The sequence below is a fragment of the Scomber scombrus genome, chromosome 21, assembly GCF_963691925.1.
Source record: "Scomber scombrus chromosome 21, fScoSco1.1, whole genome shotgun sequence".
Classification (NCBI taxonomy): Eukaryota; Metazoa; Chordata; class Actinopteri; order Scombriformes; family Scombridae; genus Scomber; species Scomber scombrus.
Genome location: NC_084990.1, coordinates 23316769 through 23342808, shown reverse-complemented (window position 1 = coordinate 23342808; position 26040 = coordinate 23316769). Strand labels below are relative to the sequence as shown.

General features: G+C 37.1%; 3 protein-coding genes across 6 annotated transcripts in view; 1 reads left to right on the top strand and 2 right to left on the bottom strand.

Moving 5' to 3' along the window:
- fbrs (fibrosin) overlaps positions 1-12119 on the bottom strand; it is a 28064-nt gene extending 15945 nt beyond the window's left edge. For all 4 annotated transcript variants that reach the window (XM_062442570.1, XM_062442572.1, XM_062442571.1 and 1 more), the window contains exons 1-7: positions 9695-12119; positions 3636-3809; positions 3218-3244; positions 3075-3104; positions 2797-2845; positions 1719-2058; positions 889-1124 (exon numbers count right to left, since the gene is read on the bottom strand). In XM_062442570.1, the coding sequence (XP_062298554.1) occupies positions 889-1124; positions 1719-2058; positions 2797-2845; positions 3075-3104; positions 3218-3244; positions 3636-3809; positions 9695-9997 (1159 nt within the window). In that variant the 5' untranslated portion in view covers positions 9998-12119. The remainder of the gene's footprint in view (positions 1-888; positions 1125-1718; positions 2059-2796; positions 2846-3074; positions 3105-3217; positions 3245-3635; positions 3810-9694) is intronic.
- A 3354-nt stretch (positions 12120-15473) lies between these two features.
- On the bottom strand, positions 15474-16909 carry mrm1 (mitochondrial rRNA methyltransferase 1 homolog (S. cerevisiae)). Its single transcript, XM_062442601.1, has one exon. It carries the CDS (start codon positions 16787-16789, stop codon positions 15608-15610), a length of 1182 nt encoding a protein of 393 aa, XP_062298585.1. The 5' UTR covers positions 16790-16909; the 3' UTR covers positions 15474-15607.
- Positions 16910-17946: 1037 nt separating this feature from the next.
- On the top strand, positions 17947-22924 carry chmp2a (charged multivesicular body protein 2A). The gene is made up of 6 exons (XM_062442629.1): positions 17947-18092; positions 19574-19741; positions 20018-20197; positions 20375-20505; positions 21818-21879; positions 21984-22924. Exons 2-6 carry the CDS (start codon positions 19574-19576, stop codon positions 22103-22105), a joined length of 663 nt encoding a protein of 220 aa, XP_062298613.1. The 5' UTR covers positions 17947-18092; the 3' UTR covers positions 22106-22924.
- The last annotated feature ends 3116 nt before the right edge of the window (positions 22925-26040 follow it).

Sequence of the window (26040 nt, the reverse complement as noted above, 5' to 3'; positions counted from 1 at the left end):
ACACACACACACACACACACACACACACACACACACACACACACAGATAACTCAAAAGATAACAACAGCTGAACCTGTTACTGCGAGCACAATAAAAAATCTTTGTGAGCACAAAGTCGATAAGTAATCAATCAAACCGCCTGCTTAACAACCAGACCATAAATATTTAGGAAAGTCATATTTCCACCTGCTGTGTCCACACACACACAGACAGTCAGTCAGTCTCCTGGTATGTTTCACACAACCACAGCGAGCATTTTTAAGTGAATTGTTACAAATAAGCTCAAAGGAAAACGGTCTCTGTGTAAGTTTAACTGTTTATATCGTCTTTCATGAATCTTAACATCTGGCAAATTCTTAAAACTTTCAATACTTCTTTAAAACTAAAAACCACCCTAACCTTAACTTTTTATTAGGGCCCCACCGATACTAGATTTTTTGGACCCCGATACCGATATTTAAAACAAACACTCTTAAGAACGTATTTTTATAGGTTAGCTTTTTAACATTTTAGATTTTTACTTTTAGATATTATTGAGATTATTTAGTGACTTTGCTCTCATCCTCTCTCTAGAAACAGTATTTAAAATATAAATCAATTCCAATCATGTTCTGAATTTCTTCCATTTTAAAATAATCATCATAAAACCTACAGCTGGTTCGTGGCTTCACCCCGACTTCGGGAAGATGAGCAGGTTTCTAAGTATTTATTACTTTTATTTAGATGTTCAGTTCTCTTCTAATAAAGTCAAAGCTTCTTAAATCTTCTCACAGATTGATATCAGCTGATTTATCGTCTATCGGCCTTTTAAAACTATAATCTATCAGTTGACGTCTAGTAACAGTAGCAGTGAAAACAGTGAAAGGCGGCGCTCCTGTCGGCCGTACCTGCTGCCGATGAGTGGGGAGGTACTTGTAGCAGAGGCGGAGGAGGAGGCAGGCCAGGCGAGGACGTGAACAGGGCCCCGGAGCCGGCTCGGGATGGGGGTCGGAGGGGCCCTGAGGATCCTGCGCTCCGGATGTAGGGCAGAGACACACTGGTGGAGGGAGTCGGGGGCCGCATGGAGGACGAGGAAGACGCAACAGACGAAGCAGACGACGGAGGTTTGACTGGCGTGTTGCTCCTGAGAGGGAGAGAAGAAGAAGAGGAGTGTACAAAGATTAAAGCGAGTAAAAAATAAAGCTTTTAAAATATGATTAACCCTTGTTTCTTAGGGACAAAAATGTGATAAAATAAAAAAGACTGATTATAAATATCAAATATTCATTCATTTTCAGGATTTTAACCCTTTAAATGCCAGTTTGTTTACATTTAACCCCTGTTTTTTTAAATGAAAAAAACAAAACAAAAATTATTTTCCACATACTAAATGCAAAGGGAATTACTTTGGGAGGGAAATACAGCTCAAATGTTTAAGCCCTGGCTCTAAAATTACAGCCCAGAACACAGGAATGTATGAAAGAGTCATATTTTTTGGCAGGGGAGTCAAAAAATGTAGTTATAACAGGTTTCAATGGGGAACATTTTTGTCCCTAAGGATCCCAGAGGAGCAATTTTGTTTATACAGTGTATTATAGAACTATTATAAGTGATTGATTGAAATAACAAATATATATATATGTGTGTTAAAAAGAATGTCTTTGGAGAATTTGATGCCACATGCATGAACACAGCCCATATTATCAACCAAAAATGGAGATCTTCCTCAGTGTCAGACCTGTTGTAGATCGAGTGAGACCGTCCAGGCAATGTGAGGAAGGGTTTGGGTTTGGAGAGCGGCGGGCTGCCGTTGTGGCGGCCGCCGTTAGTGTTCATCGGGCTGTGGCGGGGCATCGTGCCCGAGGCCGCGACCGGGGAAGGCAGGCAAGAGAAGGAGGCAGACGAGGTAGAAGAAGCAACGGGCTCTGGGAAATGCGGCTCCAGGTTTTTCTCCTGACTTCGCTCCAGGCCGGAAACTCTCGGGGTCACCATCAGCCGGGAGACGCCGCTGCGGGCCGGGAGAGGCGGGCAGATTTTGCCCATGGATGTGCCCATGTTTGAGGGGGCCGGCTCCGCGACTATAAAGAAGAAAAAAACATCAATCAGAGCGAAATAAGAAGGACCTCAAACCCCAAAAAATGTGGAAAGTTATAGGAGGTCTCTAAATGAATATCATATGAGGAGGAGGAATCTTGATGCTCCGGTAGCCACAAAAGTTAAGATTCATACTATAAGTCTGCCACATGCAAGCTGCATCTTTACCACATTTAACTAAATAAAAAGAAACACCACAAATTCTTAGAAAGATTTTCAGAGTTTGAAACGGAGATCCTGCACTATTTACTAGTGTTTCATCTCCTTTACTAACTCACAGACCTGATACCTGTGGCAACACAACAGGACCCTTACTCGACTCAGTGAGACTTAATATCATTTAAACATATCCAGACTCACAGTTTTAGGTCTTAATTACTAGAAAATAAGTCCTCATAATGTCCTGACCAGTTAATAAGTGTAATAAATGTTTGTATTGTAATGGTTTTGTCTGTTTTTTAAGTCATTTCTAACTAAATCCAACTTTTCAGGTCATATCGTTCATCGCTGTGTCTGCTCTGTGTTTCTTATTCTTATCATTTTAACATTATCAGATCATTTACTCCACTTCGTCGTCCCTTTGAACGACACAAGAATGAAGACAATCCAGCGTCTACTTCACTAATTTTCTGTTAAGATCTAAATTTAGCCTACTGAGGGACCCACTGACACATCAGTGAATCGTCTCACGAACGCCGAGCGCAGTGAATTTCTCATCGTACCTTTCCTTGTGCTGACTGTGAACACTGGATCCATGTCGTTGTCGGAGGCCTGAATTAAGGACACAAAACATAAGATTTAATGAGAACGATGCTCTTATTTATACTGACTATAATCCAACATATTAGCTACCAAAAAAGGTTGAAAATGTGACGGAAATTGACTTTAATACACAGGAATAATTACTACGACAAGCAGAAGTGTCACACATTCATGTCCTAATAAGAAAAGAGTGTAATTAATTGATTAATTGACAATATTACAAGTGAGCAGTACACACCTTGTCTCCTGTATCACTCTCAGTGTCACACTAGAGGAAGACAGAGGAAGATTTGCATCTATTAGAATATATTGGTTGACAGTATAAGATTAAAATAAATGATGCATCACAAACAGGATGTTCAGTACAATAAAGAAACTTACGATGTAGCCAGTCTCCAAAGGGTGTCCCTAGATTAAATAGAATATATAATATTAGCTCCAGTAGGTTTTAAAAGGTTGTAAATGAGGCTAAATGGAATAAACTGTTATAATTTAAAGCGATTAAACCTTATCTTTACATAAAACTGTATTTCCTGGTTGGAATAAATAACCCTGCGCTGCTTCATTAAAATAAAACATCCTTGACTGATTGATGAATTTGTGCGATAGCGTGAATATAAACCAGTTAAACCAGCTCATTTTTCAATGGTAGCGCTGCAGAAATGTAAACACACAACGACTGTTTGATAAGGACTAAACTCGACATGTTGCACGACAAGATGAACGTAGATAAAAACCCGAAAAAGATTAACAAAGCTCTCTTTCTTGTCACGTCAGGAGTCATAACTCGTCCGTTCACCTCGATCTTTCTCCTCTTATTTCGGCTCTTCCAACAGCTGCTGGAGTAGCTGTGTGGAGCTCCTTCCTCCGGCTCTGAGAGAGGACCTCCGCCGTTCTCCTCCGGTCCTCTCTTCCCCTTGTTTCTCCTCCCCAGCATGTCGCTGCGCTGAGTGGGCTTCAGAGAGCAGTCCATCTGATCGGAGAATGAAGAGAGGGGGAGAATAAATCAGTGTTATCAATAAGCATGAAGCTACAGGCTGATAAGATGATATGGGGATGTATAACCATGCATATATATATATATATATATGTATATACACTGAGGACAAAACGTGTCATTCAATTACAGTTACTTATGAAGATATTGGAGGGGTTACATCTGAAGTCAGACCTTTAAGATTTTACTCAGGAGGGTTTTTTCCTCATTTTTTAATATTTAACATGTTACTGAATACATATATTGATGTTTTTAATTCTTTGAAATCAATATTTTTTATATATTTAGTAAATAAATCATGACGTGGGTTATTTGGAGCACACATGGGTTTAAATGGAGTCACAGTACCAATTAAACCAACTTTATTCATCAAAAATATCTTTATTTTATATTCTAAAATCTACATGAACTAATGAATACATTTTCAAATGAGAGATAAATGTTGCTTTATAAGAAATGATCTCCCTTATAAATCATGTCAGTATCCATGAAAAACAGCTGCACTTAGATTTTGGTGCTTAATGGGAACATTTACCCTAACAGCTGGAAACATTATATATTATATGTGAATTATATATATAGCCAATTATTATGAATGTATGGTGCTATTGGATGACTAATGTAAAAAAGGGTCTGTATTATAAGCACCTTTTCAGTCAGAAATGGCTTTATTTACTTACTTATTCCTTTTGGTTTGTCACTATTTCTAAAGGGACATATGATTATTTACTTTATTTCTTCATGTGTGTTTAAGTTTTAACTACCAAAATAAACCGATGATTGTTCCGACAGACCTGATATTTCTGTGCAGTTTCAACACCGACTGATCACAAATACAGGAAACACCACGATGATGTAACGCAATACAACAGCCTGCATGAGTCCATTACCTCAGCTGTAATAACACACTAAGATCTGAGACTGTATTTTGTGGTCGTGTTGTCTCGGACCTCTTTTTGTTTTTTTAAACGTGTCTCATATTGTGTCCGCCTTGTTTAAACATATATACTTATATATATAGATATATGCTAAATATTAGGAACGCCTTGTTACAGTCAGTTGAGTTGAATCAACATCTCTGTGACGCAGCGTCAACCACAAAAAACTCCACACAGGTTTTATTTATTTACTATGGGATATAAGTTTAAAGTGCATTACTTCCTCTTCAGCACTTATCTGCCCCGAGGGATTAACACTATCATCTGAAGGGTTATAAACTGATAACGAGTTAGGGAAGAAGTCGATTTCTAACTCTCTCTCACACACACACACGATTACTTTGTAGTTTTATGTCTTCAGGCTCGTAATAAATATTAAAAATTAAATAAACTTGCTTATATTTATATGAAAAAAGTTGATCGCTGCAAGATGGCGGCCTCAAAAGTTTAGTTTTTTCTTCCGATAAACAGCCCACAACTCAAAGACATTCAGTTTACTGTCAGAGGACGAAATATTCACATGTAGGAAACTGGAATTAGAGCATATGGGAATCTTCTTCTCAAAAAAGTGGCTCAAAATTAAGAATCAATAATGGAAATAGTTGGTGATTCATCTAATATTTGGCCACTAATTGATTAATGGACTGTTTGTTATTGTTGGAGTCACAAGATAAAAATGTTGGGAACCTCTGACACGCTGTATGTTCAGAGCAGAGTGGCGACAATTAATCAATCGAATTCGAGCTGCAACTAACGATTATTGTCTCTGTCAATCATTTGTCATCATATCAAGACTTAAAATAGCAGCGAAACTTTGAGCTCTAAAACTAATAATCAGCAAATCAATCAATCTAAAGATGACGGTCTACTGCAGAGCCAGACTGACAACAATGTGATTCTTTAAACCTCAAGAGAGAAAAATAAGTGAGTTCAGATCATGAAAAGTGAAATATAAAAAGGTGACTTACATGCAAAATTAAACCATTGATAAGTGAAATCAAATAAAGTTTCATTGCAAACTAAAAAGATGCTGAATAACTAAAAATAGGGGGAAATTGGCTCATTCCTCCAGGGAATACAGGTGGAATTTTTTGGGGGAATTTTTTTCTATGGTGTGTTTAGTTATTTCCTCTTTCAGATTGTGACAAACCATCATTATATTAACATTTTCTGATGAATTTGACTGTTAAAAACCACATGGCGTAAGGGTGTAACCGTTAATGTATTCCCCTCTGAATAGTTGGATGCAGGGTGCTCAGTTTGGTAACTTCTTTATCTACCTATTTATTACAGTGTCTACTTATTTTACATCATATATTTTTAATTAATTGACTTTGTAGGAATCTGTTTTCACTTTGACATTGAAGAGTTGTTTTGGTTTTTTTAGGGGGTTTTTTTTAAGCCAAATTATAATCGATCATGATTTAATCTATAAAAGCAATAAACAGGGGAAAACCTACAAAAGGGGGAGAATACTTTTTCTAGGCACTGTATTTATTGACTCATCAATAGACTCATGCCTATTGATGTAGATGTTCATTATCTTATCACATAATGTTTTTTTTAAATAATCACCAGGACATGAGTACGGTATTCACTCTCTTTCATGCATCTACTTGACTCCTTGACTTTCCTCAGTTCAGTATGCTTATAATTTCAATTCAATTTATATTTAAACAGCACCAAATCACAACAAAAGTTATCTCAAGGCACTTTTAACAGAGAGCAGGTCAACTTTTTACTCTTAAACTTAAATTGAAGGGACCCAACATCCCTCTATGAGCAAGAACTTGGGGACAGTGGCAAGAAAAATACCTCTTTAACTGTGTACATATGTAGAAAGACATAGTTGAATTATAATCCACTTACTCCAACATGTGGAACAATAATAAAGTATCCACCTGGGTAGCATGCTCTTATTGGTGTTCCTGCTGTCATTATTATTAAAATATGTGCCATTATCACCTTATTTTTTAACTATATCAGCCTCCTCTCTCTGCTATGAGTCAGTTTTCCACTCCGCCTTTGGTTAAAGACGTTCGTAACTATTATAAAAAAACATCTGATTTTCGACATGGGCGGACGATATGTTGTAATAACCAGTTCTGAGTGATTTTAAATGAGTAGAAAACAGTCTGTCAGCAGATGTCCCGACTAGAGCCTGACTAATATATCAAATTCAAATCACTTCTCAAGACTCACCTTTTCAAATCTGCTTTTAATGTTTGATTGTTTTGATGTTTTTTCTTTTATTTTTTGTTTTGTTTTTCTATTTATTTGTGTTTCTTCTACTCTGCATTGCTTTTATTGATTGTGTTTGTCATTTATTCTGTTTGGTTTTATTGTTTTAAATTTGTCTTTGATTCTGTAAAGCACACTTTGAGTATTGTTAAAAGCGCTCTATGAATAAAATGTATTATTATTATAATAATATCGGTATCGGTGCATATGTTGTCGTATATGTGTTGATACTTAAGTTATATAATAATTAATAATTTAAGTTATATAGGCACCATTTTTAATTATTTTTTCTTAATACAAGTTTGATACATGCATGTTTTTTTGCTGTTTTTGTTTGTTTATAGTTGTTGATAATTAAATTCTCAATGAAGTTTACACTTTTTGTTCACAGGTGTCACTTAAATACATTAGTTTTATTCCTAAACTGTAAAATATGTCTTCATTACTTGTCTTTGTCACAAGTGATAACCACATTTGATCGACAACTGTAAAAAAGTGTATTAATGTATATATTCTGTAAGTATACATCGATATCCGTATTGTTTTATTCCACTATTATTGATATCGGCATTGACCCCAAAAATCCAGTATCGGCTGGGCTCTAGTCTCAACTCCTCGCAGGAAACAGAAAGCTTGTTTTTGCTTTTCCATTTCAGTAACTAATGAGCTACTTCTACACATTTACATATATAGAAATAAAAGCTCCAAAATGTTGTTTCCTTCCTTTCTTTCTTTTTTTTTTTATTGCCCCTGCTGTAGCCAAAACATACCATGCTGTAACCCCCGCCAAAGAAACCGAGGTACACACCGAAACCTTTTGTGTATCGTGTCACCGCAGGCGGAAAGAAGCAACTTTACAACATAACCTGTTGACTAATAACTTGGTTTCCTGTCCAGAGGGTAAAAACAGATGGCATAAGATAAGATGTACGAACGCCTGATTTAAATTATCGAGAAGGCAGATTAGCTCATATTTAAATCATTTTCATAGTCATCAAATACTAATATTATGTTGAATTTAAAGCTCAACATGCTAATTTAGGCCTCGTTACTTCCCCGTCCCGCCTTGATGGATAGACGACTGACTGACCTGAGCAAGTGAGGAATGAGAAGTATTAGGTGAAGCACCCTCGCCCGACTACTTTAACAACAACATCTCTGCTGTTGAGTAATACACAATTACACTCATTCGGATTAGCTTTTTCTTTCTTTTCTTTTTTTTGGGGGGGCTGTAAAGCCACTTGGCAGCTCATCAACACCTCGCAGAATTAGAACATGAATAATTGAGGCCTCTCCAGAACCCATCAGAGAGAGAGAGGAAAGGGATGCCTTTGGGGGTTTTCGGGTGGGCCTGATAGTGGATTGCTTATTTTTTTTTCGAGAGAGGGAGGGAATGGTGTTAAGAGTTGAGGAGTTCAATCTTCAGCCCCCTTTTCACACCTTTGGCTTCAGGGAGGAAGGCATGATTTGATGTGACGGACAGCGATTTAAAAATAGTCGTCTTCTGCCCTGCACATGCCAATCAATTTAAAAAAATTAGGGTAAAGACTGTGCCAGTTGACTACTGCGCTATGAAAAATGTGTCATCGGTCACCAGTGGTGGAAAGTAACCGAGTACATTTACTAAAGTACAGTTTTGAAGTACTTGTATTTTACTGTAGTATTTCCATTTGATGCTACTTTATACATTTCATTTCTTTCTACTCCACTACATTTATTTGACAGCTTTAGTTACTTTTTAGATGAATATTAGAAACAATGGATAATATAATACGCTTTTAACATACAACACATTGTTCAGTGTGTAGTCAGGCTCACATTTCAGATGTCTATGAGTTGTTAACAGCTCCACCAAATACTGATGTTTCCCTCTAAACTTCTCACACGGTTTCATTTCAATAAATGTTCAAATGATACATTACACATTATTTCAGCCAAAATTAACGATTAGAGAAAAAGTCCAAAAACTGAAAACACATTTGTTTATCAGAACTTAGTTTTTTCTTCTTTCCTCTCCCATTAATCATCTCACCACCCCTCACATTTATCTGCTGACCCTTTGGAGGGGCCCCACCCCTAGGTTGGGAACCACTGGACTAAACTAGCTAACTGTATATAAAGTAGTGTAAACTAGCTCCACCTCCAGCAGCTACAACAGTAACATGCTGCTCTAACACTGATGCTTCACTATTAATAATCTAATGATGTCATATATAATAATATATCAGTCAGAGGGACCAAACAACTACTTTTACTGTTATACTTTAAATACATCAAGTTTGTAGTACTTATGTACTTTTACTGCAATACTTTAACTACATCAATCATAACATATCTTTTATTGCAATACTTTGATTGCATCAAGTTTGTAGTATTTATACTGCAATACTTTGACATACTTGTCTGCAAATACTTATTTTACCTAAGTATAATTTACTTACAGTATAAGTGGAATACATCAAGCTCATACTATTTATGTACTTTAACTACACTGTTAATACCTGTGTACTTTTGCTTGAGGAGGAGCTTTCATGGAGTATTTTAGGATCTGAATACTTCCTCCGCCACTGTCCTTCACGTTGTACTCAAGTGTAAAATAAATGCTATGTGATGAGTGACAGCTGATTATGTCTGTAGGGTGGGGGTGTGGGTGAAAACCTTAAAAGTCTTTTGACATTTTACCTCCAAAGCCTCCAGGCTGATGAAACTGGCTATAGCGAAGCCATCGATGATGTCTTCCTCGCAGGACACCGACTCCCTCTTCCTCCGGCGTGGCGGCCTGTGTCTCCCAAACCCGGGTCTGCACTCTCTCCCACCGGGACCCAGCACACTGTTGGTGCCGCACGCCTCTCTGTCGGAGCCTGAGGACAGGGATGTGGCCCTCTGCTCGGCCAGGTCCACTCGCCTCCTCCGCCGGTCCCTGTCTCGCTGTGAACGGGACCGACGGCTCCGCCTGGGTCCAGTGCTTCGGCTCAGGCCCTCCATGATGATGATCAAACAGCACCTTCCTCTTTTAGTAACTCCAGTGACACCTCCAAAAAATATTAAAAAGGCACTTAAACTCAACTCCCCCCCACCCTCCCCTCCCCTCCACCAAACACACACACACAGGCCCCTTTATAAGCAGAGGAGCGCCGGTTAAAATGGCGTTAACGGAACCAGTGGCTATTATTTACCGTCCTTTGACAACAGTCTTTTGGCTTCGGAGCCTTTCTTTCGGCGAAATTTGAGTGTCATCTCAGTGAATATGAACACGAACTTTAATTCCACATGAGAAAAAAGGGATGCGTGAATTTATTTAAAACATCCTTAATCGTGTATAAAATATCAGGACATGGCTGCTGACGGCTAACTAACTAAAGCAGCTAGCTAGCCACACAAGCCCAAAAATAAGTTAAACGCATGTAAACAACAAAAAAATAAAGACAAGACTTATTTTTTTTAAATGCAGATAATAAATGTCTAATGTACCAGTGTGTCTATTTCAAAAATGATAACCACACTTATGTTGGCATGGCTTAATATAACTGTTGAATTTCCCAAAAAAAGCTGTTAGCATAATGAGTTAGCCACTTATAGCTTTAAAAGGCCACTAACCCTACATATACATACACGACGTTACAGTTACTGTTAACGCACTGGTAGACATTATCCAGTAATCATATGTTTAACTGTATTATGTTTTTAATTCAGATTTAAAAACACTTCAGATTTAAAGCCAACTAACGTTTAGTTTAGGTGACGGTTAATTAGCAGTTTGTAGGATAGCATGAACACGAGCTTCAACGTTGTTTTGAATTTATTTAGATTAAATCCTGAAATAAGAACATTATATTAGAAATAAAAAACACCAGCTAACGTTTAAGTGACGGTTAATTAGCCGTTTGCATGATAGTATGAACACGAGCTTAACCGTTAGTATGTTTTTAATTTAGATTTAAACCTGAAATAATAACGTAATTTCTTTTTTTAACAAAACGCGAGCTAACGTTTAGTTTAGGTGACGGTTAATTAGCCGTTATAGGATAGAATGAACACGAGCTTAACCGTTATTATGTTTTAAATGTAAATTTAAACCTGAAATAAGTACGTTATATTAAAAAAACACTTCAGATTTAAAGCCAGCTAACATTTAGTTTAGGTGACTGTTAATTTGCCGTTTGTAGGATAGTACGAACACAAGCTTAACCCTTATTATGTTTTGAATTTGGATATAAACCTGAAATAAGAAGGTTATATTTAAAGCCAGCTAATGTTTAGTTTAGTGACGGTTAATTAGCCGTTTGTAGCATAGCATAGCATGAACTAGCTCAATACATCACAATACAATTTGCCCGAAGAATAAACATATATTCTTGTACCAAAAAAAAAAAAAAGATGATGTTTGGATAATTTTGGATAGTACACCAAGAAGCTAATTTGACTTATAATGTGTAACAATTAGATTATATTATTTTTTTAGTTGATGGCCGAGGAGTACACGGCTGCATCAAAAGAAAGACGTAACGTTAGCTCTCCGGGCTAGCTAGCAGCTGTTAGCCGATCAATTTGTCCCAAAAAAATTTGGAAAAACTGGATAATTTTAATCAATAAATCATCCGTAGAGTGTTAATATATCGCGTATCCACATATAATTCTTCTTCACGATTATCCTCCGTCATAAAAAGAAAGAAAAAAAAATCAAGGCCCGAGTGTTAAAGCCTCGGTGTCGATTTCCATAAACGAGGGTGTCGGCCGAGCCCCCGCCGGGCCGGGCAGCTCCTTCATGCAGCTTCCTTTACAACGCTTGTGTACGTGTATAAATCCAAATGTTATGGGGAGAAGAGGAGGAGAAGTTGAACCTCTTCTCTTCTCGCCGATGGTTTCCACTCAATGGTTGTTTCTGTGTCTCGTTAAAGAAAAATTATCCAGTGTGCAGATATAAAAAAAACACACTCACACACACATATACACGCACATACATACAGATATATATATAAAGAGAGAGAGTAACACCCTCCCCAAAAAAAGATCCGCTCCTGCTGCTTGCCCTCCTTTTCACAAGTTTCCACTCAATTGTAAATTTATGGTGAAAAGCAGGGAGACACAACCCTTGTCAGTTGTGCGATGTATTGTGTGCGCCACTCTTCTTCCTCAGTCATCACACCGGTCTGTTAGGAGCTCTGCATGTGCATACTGCCACCGTGTGGAAAACCCCCCCGTTTTTATTTATTTATTTATTATTAACACAGCATGGTAAATATATATATAGTAAATACATAAACTGCAATAGTGGAAGATGTAGTCAGATACTTTACTTAAGTATACAGCAATGTAAGGATACTCCATTACAAGTAAAAGCCCTGCAGGACAAATTCTACTTAAGTAAAATAAGTATTTGTAAAAAAAAAAAAAAAAAGGTAGTTATAGTATTGCAGTCAAAGTACATAAGTATTATGAGCTTAATGTACTTAAAGTACTGCATTAAAATAAGTATTATGAGCTTAATGTACTTAAAGTACTGCATTAAAAGTACATACATTTTATAAGCTTAATGTAGTTAAAGTACTGCAGTAAAATAAGTATTATGAGTGATGTAGTTAAAGTATTGCAGTAAAAGTACATATGTATTATGAGCTTCATCTATAAAGTAATTAAAGCTGTCAAATAAATGTTTTTTTTAAACATGTGTTTATTGTTTTTCACAAAAAGTAAACAAACATTCACAGCAGAGTAAACATTCATACAGTCATCCCTGTAATTTGTAGTTCTTAGTGGGAGTTTTTATATCTTTCAAGATATATCTTGGAGGTAGAAACATGAACCATGTAAGTCATTTCTTCACCCTCATCAGATATGATCAAGGTAAGCACCAGATTTTCTTTCAGTTTGTGGAAAACCCTATTTCCAGCTCAGATGACACAGGCAGTTTTCCAGATATCAGATGATGTTTTTTTACTACAGGTGATAACAATAAAATAACACATTGACCTCAAAGCCAGAAACCACCAGGGGATTCAGTGTCAGAAATACACAAGACCTTACAACTCACTGTGATATGAGTTTTGAGAAATCAGCATTATTGTTTGTCCACCTTATAATAAATGGCCAAGACAGAGTATGTGGACACACCTGTCCCCATGAGGCTGTTTTTTATGGTTTGGTCTGAGTCCCTTAATTCCAGCACATAATTATATTTAAGACAATAGTTTCTAACTTTGTGTCAGCAGTTTGAGGAAGGGACTTTCCTGTTTTAACATGACAATACGTCCATGCACAGTCAGAAACAGAAACAGAAACATGTTTAATGCCAAGTTGGTTTACACACAGATGGGAATTTACCTTATTGTTGTGTTGCATAGTGGACAAACAATAGAAGGTAAGAGAAAAACAAAAGTACCTATAAAAAAGTAAGAGAGAAATGCCACTACTGTGAAAGATAGGTGATATAACTTTATTAACAAAATAGAGTTAAAATGTTAAATATTGACCTACAGTGTGCAAAAGTCCCCAGTATAAAACAGTATCATGTAATGTGCAAATGTTAAATTACAAATAACTGTGTTAATGTAACATACCATTGTTCAATATGATGGTTTTACATGTGTGCAGATTATGACTTTTTTGATATTAATATAACTTTTGGTATCCAGGTCCATAGGTCCATGTTTTCCCAGTTTGGTGTGGAAGAGCTCTGACCTCTGACCCCTGAATCCAACACTTTTAAAATGAACAGGAACCCTTGTTTTTGATCCAGGTTTTCATCACCCAACATCACTGCTGGACCTCACTGATGTTCTTATAGCTGAATGGGAGCAAAAACCCTGCAGAAAGGTTCCCAATTCTTGTGGAGAGTCTTCCCAGTAAAGTGGAGGCTGTTATAGCTGCAGATTAAAGCCCATGATTTTAAAATGACATGTCCAATAATCACATATGAGTGTAATGTTAACGTGTCCTCATACATTTGACCATATTGTGTATGTGACGGTCGACAAGAGGGTACAAGATAAAGGCTGGTGGTTGCTGGGGCAAGGTTGGATCAATGGTATAGTGGTATATTGGTGCTTTCTAATTACACTTAGAAAATAAACTGTGCATGTACACTTTTCGTGCAAAAGGGCTTTCACTAGAATTTTAAAAATACTACCAAAACGTCTGCACATTTAACTACACTCAATCAACTGTTAAAATATAATTTGACAGTTTCATCTCCTTACACGACTGTTTCAAAGCCTTCTTCACAATGCCAAAGAGTATAAATCTATTTCATGTATCTGTCAAATCTAAGACCAAGGACTATATATATATATCATCACCAAGTGTATATATATATATAAGTCCTACTCAGGCTGTTAAAACCACTAAATTCAGAGAGGTGCAGCCCTGATGGTGTCTGTCATAGTATCAGAACAAAAAGACAAAAAAAAAAGTAGAAAACATGACAAATACTGTACGTACAAGGATAATTATAATCAAATACTTTATTCAAAATATATATCCCAACTGATAAAACCTTCTCATAAACTTCACTTCACTTCACACACAACCAGTCTGTGGAATTAGTTTTTAATACAGTAAAAAGAAAGACATACTGAATATCACAATTCTGGTAGGAGAGATAATCCTGAGCATTTTAAAAGGATCAATCTAACCTCGATATTTTTTCTTACAGTCAACAAATCTGGTGAGAAGATCAAATGTTTAATCTCAATCTATCAATATGTATGTTATCTGTAGCTCTCAGCTCAAACCTCGCTGGTTCTTAAATCTTTAAAAACAGGTTACAAATGTATTATTTCACTTTTTATAAAACAGTAAATAATGCATTTGTTAGGGACTATTTTCTGCTGTGGATTAATACACATTTGGTGCTCTAGTGAATGCTTGCAGCAGTAAAATGGTGTGTGTGTGTGTGAGTGTGTGTGGGATTAGAGCTGCAACAATTGGCCAATTCATCAATTAATCGATCAACAGAAAATTAATTGGCAACTATTGTAATAACTAATTAATCTTTTTGAGTAATTTCTTTTTGGTTCCAGCTTTTCAAATGTAAAGATTTTTCTGGTGTCTTTATTCTTGTAGGACAGTAAACTGAATATCGAAGTTGTGGACTGTTGGTCGGGACAAATTCAACATTTTTCGCCAATTTTCTGACATTTTAAAAACCAAACAACTCATTGATCAATCAAGAAAAATGATCAACAGACAAACTAATAATGAAATAAACGTTAGCTGCAGCTCTTTGTGGGACTGACTCAAGATAAACTACAGTGTGCGTTCATAGGTTCATAGTAATGATAGGAACATCCAGTGCAACCGTGCAGGTCATTAATAGTTTTTGGACAACAATGAAGCTCAATGGCACAAACAAATAAGCTATCATTCATTGGACACAAAGAAAATACTTCAATTCATTGCTGGTTTTAGCCTTTTAATATATATATATATCACCTGCTTTATACTATAAAATCACAGTTTAACATTCAATTTAAATACATCACTCAATATCATAGCCACCCACATACACTTTACTCTCACAATATACATGAATTGGGCACATATTGATTCAGTTTCCATCCATCTTTGGTTAGAGTCCAGGCTTTCTCGTGGTGGTCGTTATCTGGTCGGCTTCCTGGAGGACAGTAGTGAGTGCAGCAGGATGGCCGTAGCTACGGAAACATTCAGAGACTCTATACCGGGGTACAACTCTCTGCCGGCTGGGATGGTGAGCAGCGTTTGGCACAGAGAGAGCAGCTTCTGGGACAATCCTTCGCCTTCGCCTCCCATCAACAACAACGTGGGTCTGGTCATTTTAAAGTCCGAACACTGGGTGACGGGAATCTGGCACTCCGGTGCTTCAGCCCCAACGGTGCCGACCACCTGCCAACCCTGTGCCACCTTCAGCTTCAGCATATCTTCCAGGTTTTCGTAGCCGTAGACCCCGATGGCCTCCATGGCGCCTGAGCTGGCTTTACTGACGACTGGAGACAGAGGACAGCTGGAGCGGAGACTGCTCGCCACTCCGTCCACGCCGAGGAAGTAGGCGGAACGAAGGATGGCGCCGAGATTCATCGGGTCCTGAACTCCTGCTAGGACAAGCCAAAGAGGGATGGTGTCGTTTCCGGTTTTGGGTGTAGAGTCTTTGGTGAGATAGTTGAGCCGACTGGCCTGCAGACAAACTCCTTGATGGACTCGCCCAGCACACATTATGTCCAGATCCTTCTTACTGACCCGCTGGACTTGTACTCCTCTCTGATGGGCTTCCTCACACACCTTTATCACAGAAGCTCTGTTTGAGGTTTCGCCATCTTTCACGAACAGTTTACGAGCTTTTCTTCTACCCTGAGTGAGCGCCAGGACGCATGGAGCGATGCCGAACAGGATCTCATAGTTGTCTGATTTTTTGGAGTCCGGTGTTGACCTTTGCTTCGGCGGGAGGCGCTCCTTCTCTCCAGAGTCCTCCAGAGACAGTTTCCTGAGTTCAGACGATACTCTAAACTGGTCTCTCTTCTGGATTTCCTTCGGCAACACCGGCTTCTCCATCCTCTTGGCTTTACCCACAGATGACCTCTCCCAATCGGACACATCGGGCTTGTTTTGGATGCTGAAGCTTTTCAACACACTGCGGCGTCTCCTCACCACAGGGTTGATGCCGCTGTCATCAGAGCACAGGAGATTATCTGTTTTATGGTAGGAAGCAAAGAGAGAAACTGCACCTGTGACTGATGCAGGCCGGTTTAATCCTCTAGTACAGACAAGTAGCATCCTGTGCTGATGTGCAGGAGTGAATAACCACATATTAAAACAGCTTTAAGTATCTCCAAAGGCACCTGGAAGTGTAGCTGAACACAGAGAAACGTGATCCAGCTGCCTCAGAGGATCAGGTTTAACTCAGAGTCTGTCATGAGTAAAGTCTGGACTGTGTTACCTCTGTGTATCCATGAACACTGACTGACCTGATACAAAGCCTGTAATTTTGCGGCCTTGACGCACATGGGCCATGCGGCTGCGTCAAGCACGTGAGAGTATGACAGGAAGTTGACAGTTTTACCTGTAAAATAAAAGTCTAATGTTTTTCTGTTCGTGGGGGAAATTATATTTAAAACGCTTTGAAACTAAATGTACCCACCATCTAAGCAATAAGAGGATTTATACATATAATATTCTGTATATTTTCTTTTTCTTATATGCTTATCTTTCTTTCAATAATGTAAGTGAACAAACCACATCACGTAGATAAAAATGTGTTTTTCTTCTTGTTCCTATTGTTTGATGTTTGAGCCTCAGTGTGCAGAATGATGAATGTGCAGCTTGTTATTAAATGTATCTGCTGAAAAAGGAAAAGTTTCACTGAGCTCATTAAATATCCCATTTTAAGGAGGGCTTTGAAAGGGGCCTATAAATAAAATTCATTATTATTATTTTAAAAAATGTTTAAAGAAAAATATATCAGATTTTTTTTTTAAAGTAGAGTATTTTATATACATTTAAAAATATGTCTGGATCTTTAAATAAAGGATCATCAATTAAAAAACAAAAGAAGTAATTTCTTTATGAAATTAAAAGAAAGTTTCTTTATTTTGTGTTGAACAGAATAAACAAAGAATATACAAACAGCCAGTCATTCCAGTTCATAAATAAAAGATAAATACATTTAAAAAAGGTATAAATAATATATAACAATTTAAAAAGAATGAAGGAAAAACAATAATTGAAAGTATAAGTGACATACATCTTCAATTAAAACATTCTGAATATATTTTGATCTATTTCTTATTTCTATATATTGTAGAGACTCAAAATAATAATATATATTTTTTCCAATTAAAACAATTTAATCTCTTTATGAATAAACATTTTATTTTGAAAGGTCACACACACCTTGCACGAACAATCCGACGTCTTTTATTTCTCATTCGCTTACGCATTTACGTCATTTCCCGGAAGTGAAACTATCGCAACACGGAAGAGCAGGAAACGAAAACAAATAATCGTTCAAAAAAAAAGAAGATTCCTGTGTAAGTCTGGGGAGGAGGCTGCTCTGAACAACACGGTGAACTGTTAGGATTACTACTGCTGTCTGACATCAGCTGATACTAAGGTAAGAAGCTAAGAGTTTAACTCATGTTGTTGTTGCTAAGAGCTGAAACAAGGCTGAGTTTAAGACTCCTCACAGGCCTCTGATCACATAACTAACAGCTGAGTAACTCTCTCCATTATAACAGCACCACACACACACACACACACACACACACACACACACACACACACACACACACACACACACACGCACACACTCACTCAGTCACACACACATATACACACACACACACACTGCTAGGTTAATTTTATCCTGCTGGTCGACGTATGTGGTTAAAAACAGTGTTAGGATGGTTACAGATTACTAGTTACTCTATTTAAAATGTAATAAGTAATGTAACTATTTCAATGACTTCATCAAAGTAATGTAACTTATTACATTTGATGACTTTTCTAATGTTCTAACCAATGTTTTCAGCCTTTAGGATAAGTGTTCCTTCCTTCCTTCCTCCCTTCCTTCCTTCCTTCCGTCCTTCCTAAGATCTAAGATCAGCTGTTAGGGTAAATGTCCTTCCTTCTTTCCTTCCTTCCTTCCTTCCTTCCTTCCGTCCTTCCTAAGATCTAAGATCAGCTGTTAGGGTAAATGTTCCCATTAAGCACCAAAATCTAAGTCCAAATGTTTTTCATGGATACTGACATGATTTATAAGGGAGATCATTTCTTATAAAGCAACATTTATCTCTCATTTGAAAATGTATTCATTAGTTCATGTAGATTTTTGGAATATAAAATAAATATATTTGATGAATAAAGTGGGTTTAATTGGTACTGTGACTCCATTTAAGCCCATGTGTGCTCCAAATAAGCCCACGTCATGATTTATTTACTAAATATAGAAAAAAATATTGATTTTAGAGAATTAAAAACATCAATATATGTTTTCAGTAACATGTTAAATATTAAAAAATGAGGAAAAAACCCTCCTGAGTAAAATCTTAAAGGTCTGACTTCAGATGTAACCTACTTTATAATCATCAACATTTTCATCAGTAACTGTAACAGATTACACTTACATTAATTTTGTAGTTAAATTATGTAACTAGTTACTCCCTAACACTGATAATCTGGTGTATTGGGTTAAAACACTGACTGGCGTTGACATCGGGGTTGTTATAGTTAAAGACAACTAAAACTGGCAGTTAAAAGATTTACATAATAAAAGTTTTCATAAATAATCATATATTGCCCAGGCCTGCCAAGAGCCCAAAGTTATGTCTTTAATTGCTTGTTTAATTATATCAGCTGTCCGCAATTCAAATATATTTCTTATACAATGATATAAAACAGAGAAATGCAGCAAATCCTTACATTTGATAAGCTGGAAATAGAGAATATTCAACATTTATTTGCTTGATAAATGAGGATTAATCATCACTCATGACATAGGATATCAAGAGGTTTATCCTGATATAATACATCTTGTATATAAAGTTTAATTGTACTGATATTCTGCTTTTTTTTGTATTTCTTTATTTCAAATAGATGGACTTCTTGTTTGGGAAGAGGAAGACTCCGGAGGAGATGCTGAAGCAGAATCAGAGAGCGCTCAACAGAGCCATGAGAGAGCTGGACAGAGAGCGCATGAAACTGGAGCAACAGGAGAAGAAGATCATCGCTGACATCAAGAAAATGGCCAAACAGGGACAGATGGTGAGAGGAAGGGAGATAAGATGAGATGTTGAAGATTGACACAGCAGTACAGTGGGAAAGAGTAGCAGTGTAATGCAATAATAAGACTAAAATAGATAAAATACTGTGTATAGTTAACAGGATCTTTGTGTAAATACATCTGCAATATATAAATGTGCCATATGCAGAAGTTCCTGAGATACACAGTAATAAACGTTGCTTTCTGAGGAGATGATAGTTCATAAAGCGAGAGAATCCTGACGGTGACGTGGTTGATTTTTTTTTTTATCTCTTCAGGACGCCGTCAAGATCATGGCGAAGGATCTGGTTCGCACGAGACGCTACGTGAAGAAGTTCATCATGATGAAAGCCAACATTCAAGCCGTCAGCCTCAAGATTCAGACGCTCAAGTCCAACAACAGCATGGCGCAGGCGATGAAAGGCGTCACCAAAGCCATGGCAACCATGAACAGACAGGTCTGCCTCTCACTATGACACAAACCTCCTGTGTTGATGATCTCTTATTCTTTCCATCCAGTTATTGTTCTTTATTTATTGAAGTTCTTTCTTTTTTTACTCTCCACTTTCTGCTGTAATAATGTACATTTTCGTGGGACTAATAAAGGAATATATTATCTTGTCTCGTCTCCTCAGCTGAAACTGCCTCAGATCCAGAAGATCATGATGGACTTTGAGCGACAGAGTGAAATCATGGACATGAAGGAGGAGATGATGAATGACGCCATCGACGACGCCATGGGTGATGAAGACGACGAGGAGGAGAGGTAAGAAAGAGACAGAGAAGAAACCATAGTCCACATTTATGTAGTTTTTAATTCTTTTGTATTTAAGATTTCCAAACAAGCACATCATATCTTTTTTCCTCCCTATTCATACACAGCTCAGACAGTAAGGATTTGGACAGTCATACATTTTTGTTCTTCAGGCTCTTCAATTTAAAAAAAAAGTAATGGATAAGACATTAAAGGACCATGTTTCAGTTTTATTTTTAGAGGTTTTACATCAATATAGAAAGACCTGTGAGGCAGATAAATCCCTCCTAACACATAGTGCCCAGCGTTTAAGGCTTTAAATGTGATTGGACACTACTAAATGTTTCTTTAGCAGCTTTGTGTCACTTCAGTGTTAGTTTCTGCACACGTGGCTCAGAATTGATTGAGATGGATTCGTCTGTCAATGTGAGGAGCAAACAGGCAGCTGTGCAAGTGAAGATAAAAATGAAAAGCAATAATCTATCAGAGCGGTATCAGAGGTTGCTGGTTTGCCCAAGTCAACATTTATGGATTTTCTTTAACCCATACATACTTGTCAGGGTCAAATTTGACCTATTTTTACATTTGATAGCTGTAAAAACATCCTATACACTTTTCTTTTAGCTGGATTTCTCCTAATGTGACCCACGGTTTAGAAAAAATTGAGTTTTATTAAGTAGTGTAAGTGGTGGAATTAAAGTTCCCAAGAAAGTCAAAGAATGGGGAGAAAAAAGACCCGTGCTGTGAACGCTGTCTCCACTGTTTGCATTGTGGAAAAGTAGCAAGTCGCTTTGTAGTTTCAGCCGTTAATCTTTATATTGCAAGCTGGCATTATGTCATAGTTAAAGTTAGTTTACTACTAAAGCAATACTTCTACAGACAGGGTTAGATCAGTGTGTACTAGTGTTTCTTGCATGAGGTCCTTTGTGTGTGTGTGTATCCAGAGTCTGATATGAGCCGTAGACATCAGCTGTTGTCGTCCAAAAACTGTCACTCAGTGCAGCTGTGTGGCTCATTTGTGTTTTTAATAGTTTTTGGACAACAGAGATCTACAGCACAGAGGAATCACATATATCAGGCTTTAGATACACACACACAATACTTATTAGCAGATCAAAATAGACGGGTTTATCCTTTAAATATGGATATAAATATTATTTATATTATTATAAATATTAAATTATATTTAAATATCTTCTTCTTCTTCTTCTTCTTCTTCTTCTTCTTCTTCTTCTTCTTATTCTTCTTCTTCTTCTTCTTCTTCTTCTTCTTCTTCTTCTTCTTCTTCTTCTTCTTCTTCTTCTTCTTCTTCTTCTTCACACAGCGACGCCATCGTGTCCCAAGTCCTGGACGAGCTGGGTCTGAATCTGTCCGACGAGCTGTCAAGTAAGAAAAATGAAACTACACTTCCTTCCTCCTCTGCATGCCTATTTATATTTCTTGGGGTCTTATATTAACAGCCCCTCCCCCCCTCCCCTTTCCTTTTTCAGGCCTCCCGAGCACCGGAGGGAGTTTGTCGGTGGCCGGAGGAAAGAAGGCCGAGCCTCAGGCCGCTCTGGCCGACGCAGACGCCGACCTGGAGGAGAGACTCAACAACCTCCGAAAAGACTGAGCGGTGACGCAGTAACTGACGAGGAGGACGAGGAGGATGAAGAGGAGCACCGTGGCATGGAGGGGGGGGCGAGGGGAGGAAGGGGACGGTGTTTAAATACAGATACAAGCATACTCTGATCTGTGTGGTAGATTGTTTGGAAGGCAGAAAGATCACCGGTCTGTGTCGTGATGGTGTACGGCTTTTTCTTTTTTTCTCTTTTTTGAGGTGTTTTCATTTCGTGTTTTTATTACGTGTTTCATCCAAAAAAAACAAGAGTTATTATCCTTCGTATAGGTGTAGCAAACTCTTGTCTCATGTAAAAGACATTTGCCAAAATCACACAAAGTCTCAGTTTGTGTAAAATACTAAGTTTCACAATTTAAACTAACACTAAAAATGTTTAAATGAAGCCCCAAAATGACAGATGGTAACATTACAGGTTTGTTTTTTTACACACACATATATACATATATATATATATAAATTCAGCTGTATGTGCAAGCTGGGCATCGTTATATATATCAAGTTTGAACCCTGATTGAAGCGTTTCAGGGTCCAGATGAAGCAGGTGCATCATCTCATCGTCTCTTCTGTTTAAATTCACTCGTAGGAAGGTTTGTTTTACACACAGAGGATGAAAGAGAGAGAGAGAGAGAAGTTATGTGAGGACGACTGTGGAGAAAGCACTCCTGAGTACTGCCTTTTGTTCAGTGGTGTATTTAAAGATCAGCAGGATTGTCACCAAAATGTTACTTAAAGAGAGAGAAAGACTGTCCTGTTTTCATTTTTCTTTATTCAATAAACGAGTTTTCTTTTTTTTTGTTTTTCCAGATTTAACTAACTTGGTTGTTTTGATTGAGATGAGTGTCACTTTGTTAGTTTTACACACGGTTCAGTGATAGATACATAAGGGTTGGCAAGATGGTCAATTCAAAAATATGTTAAAACTAGTTTTAAAAGCAGCATCAGGTTTGTTAAAATGTACATTTAGTATTTTTGTTGGTTTTATATCATTTGAAATGACATTTGCACCATTTTTAACCAAAAGTAAGACTGAATGCTCCTGAAAATGTCAAATGGTGTAACCACAAAAGAATGATAAATAATACATATTTTATCCACGTAGTAAGAAAGAAAGACGAGAACGAGAAAGAAAGGAAGGAAGAGGAGAAAGAAAGAGAGGAGGAAGAGGAGAAAGACAAAAGAAAGATAGGAAGAAGAGGAAAAAGAAAGAGAAAGAAAGGAAGAAGAGGAAAAAGAAAGGAAGAGGAGAAAGAAAAAAGAAAGAGAGGAGGAAGATGAGAAAGGAGGAAGAGGAGAGAGAAAGAAAGGAGGAAGATGAGAAAGAAAGGAGGAAGAGGAGAAAGAAAGCAGGTTCCTGATCTCCATGGTTACCAGAGTAAATGTAATATTTAGAACAATTGTATTCCATTACCTTTATTTAATATAAAGTTATAATGTAAGATCATGCCAAACTAGTTGATATGGTGTTTTATTGACAATTTACTGTTTTTAAGCAAGTTGAATTATTTGGTACAAAGTTTTTATGGTTACACCACTTAGACATTTTTGCCATAATCCTCTAATATATTCTCTCTAAATGGATTAAAAGCAGAAATTTGATGCTGGGTCCACAAAAAAAGAATGTGTGCAAGTTATTCATACGTTTATTTTCACATTTTAACCCCTTTAAATTTAAACTAAACCACATGGACACAAAGAAACCATCACTGACCTTTACATGGATTCAGATTATATGTGGTGGAAAATGCGACTCAGCCTGTGGAACCGGTTGTGTGTTCCGAAGCCGATGATGTCACCGCCGCGTCATCAGGGTGTGTGTGTTCCCGTTGAGAGGTTTGTTATGTAGCAGGAAGGGCGAGAGCAGGGGAAACCCGGTTTAAATGGAGCACAGGTGTCATATGACGTGTTATCAGCTGATTATCAAACAGCAGCAGGCGGTTGAACTTTGATTTAATCTTTGTACAGCTTGTAAAAAGACTTGATTTGACTCATTTGGACGACTGAAGCTTCATATTAGCTTCAGATTAACCCTTTAAATAAATGTTTTTACACAGAAGGAGGGCTGTGGATTTAGTCCTCCATCACTTTCCATTATAAGAGCATTATGGAGGGATCTTCTAATGGTCAGTATGAACAGGAGGAAAAACTATATTAATGTTAATTTAGTCTCATTAGTGTTAATTTAAAATACATTAGAAATACAGTGCACTTGTCCTTTAATAGTGCTTTGATCAGGTTTCATTTGTTTTGCACACAGCATATCATATCTGTCATAAATACAGATATATTGTTTAATATTAGCTGATCACACATTAATTGGGATCCAGATATTCCTTATGTCACTTTAAACAAAGTTTCATTACTTCTTGGTGCACTAATTAAAATATCTGGATCATATAACTTAATTTAAATAGTCCTTATCAATAATATTTATAGTTTTTCTTAATTGAAAATGGGTCAAACATTATAAAAAATCTATAATCTATTGGGCTCTAATCACATTTCCCATCCTACTAAATCAAAAAAACTATTTTTTCTTAATTAAATGGGTTAAACATTATTAAAAACCCTATACTCTATTGGGTTTTAATCATATTTCATAATCCCACCACACCCAAATAAACTTAAAAAAACACCCAAATCCACATATTCACACTAATATATCTATATTTCTATATATATATGTATATTGTGGTCATTTAAATTGAGGTTTCTGCTACTTCTTTGTGCACTAATTAAAATATCTGGATCATATAACTTAGTTTAAATACGCCTCATCAATAATAATCATTATTTCTTCATTTAAAAGGGTTAAACATCATCAATAATCCATAATCTATTGGGCTCTAATCACATTTCCTATCCAACCAAACCCAAAAGGTACCCAAATCCACATATATATCTATATTTCTATATATATATGTATATTGTGGTCATTTAAATTGAAGTTTCTGCTACTTCTTTGTGCACTAATTAAAATATCTGGATCATATAACTCAGTTTAACCTTCTTGTCGTCCTCCCGGGTCAAATTTACCCCATCTGTTTTATGTTCCTTCCTCCCTCCCTCCCCCCTACCTTCATTCTTTCCTGTCCTTCCCTACTTCCTTTCCTTCCTTCCTCCTTCTTTCTTTCCTCCCCCCTACCTTCATTCTTTCCTCTGTCCTTCCCTACTTCCTTCCTCCCGTCTTTCCTTCCTTCCTTTCCTTCTCCCTCCTTCTTTCTTTCCTCCCCCCTACCTTCATTCTTTCCTCTGTCCTTCCCTACTTCCTTTCCTTCCTCCCCTCTTTCCTTCCTTCCTTTCCTTCTTTCTTTCCTCCCCCCACCTTCATTCTTTCCTGTCCTTCCCTACTTCCTTTCCTTCCTTCCCTTCTCCCTCCTTCTTTCTTTCCTCCCCCCTACCTTCATTCTTTCCTCTGTCCTTCCCTACTTCCTTTCCTTCCTTCCTCACTCCTTTCCTTCCTTCTTCCTCCCTTCCTACCTTGACTCGAGGACAACAGGAGGGTTAAATACTCCTCATCAATAATAATCATATTATTTATTAATTTAAAGGGTTAAACCTTATTAAAAACCCCATACTGTAATCTATTGGACTCTTATCACATTTCCTATCCCACTAAACCCAGAAAACATATTCACACACAAATATATATATATCTATATATCTCGTAGACATGTTAATTTTTATTCCAAAAGAATTTTAACTTTTTCAAAACTTGTCAATTTTTGTCAACATACAATCATAGAACAATATTGAATGTACTTCAACACTTCTGACATTAAATAATAATAAAAAAATAACAGCCATGTTTTATGTACATTTGTTTCTGAAAGCCTATGTACAGAAAAGAAAAGACTCAACTTTTTACTTTCCAAAAAAAACAAAAAAAAAAAAAAACCTGCCAAAACACACACACACATATATATATA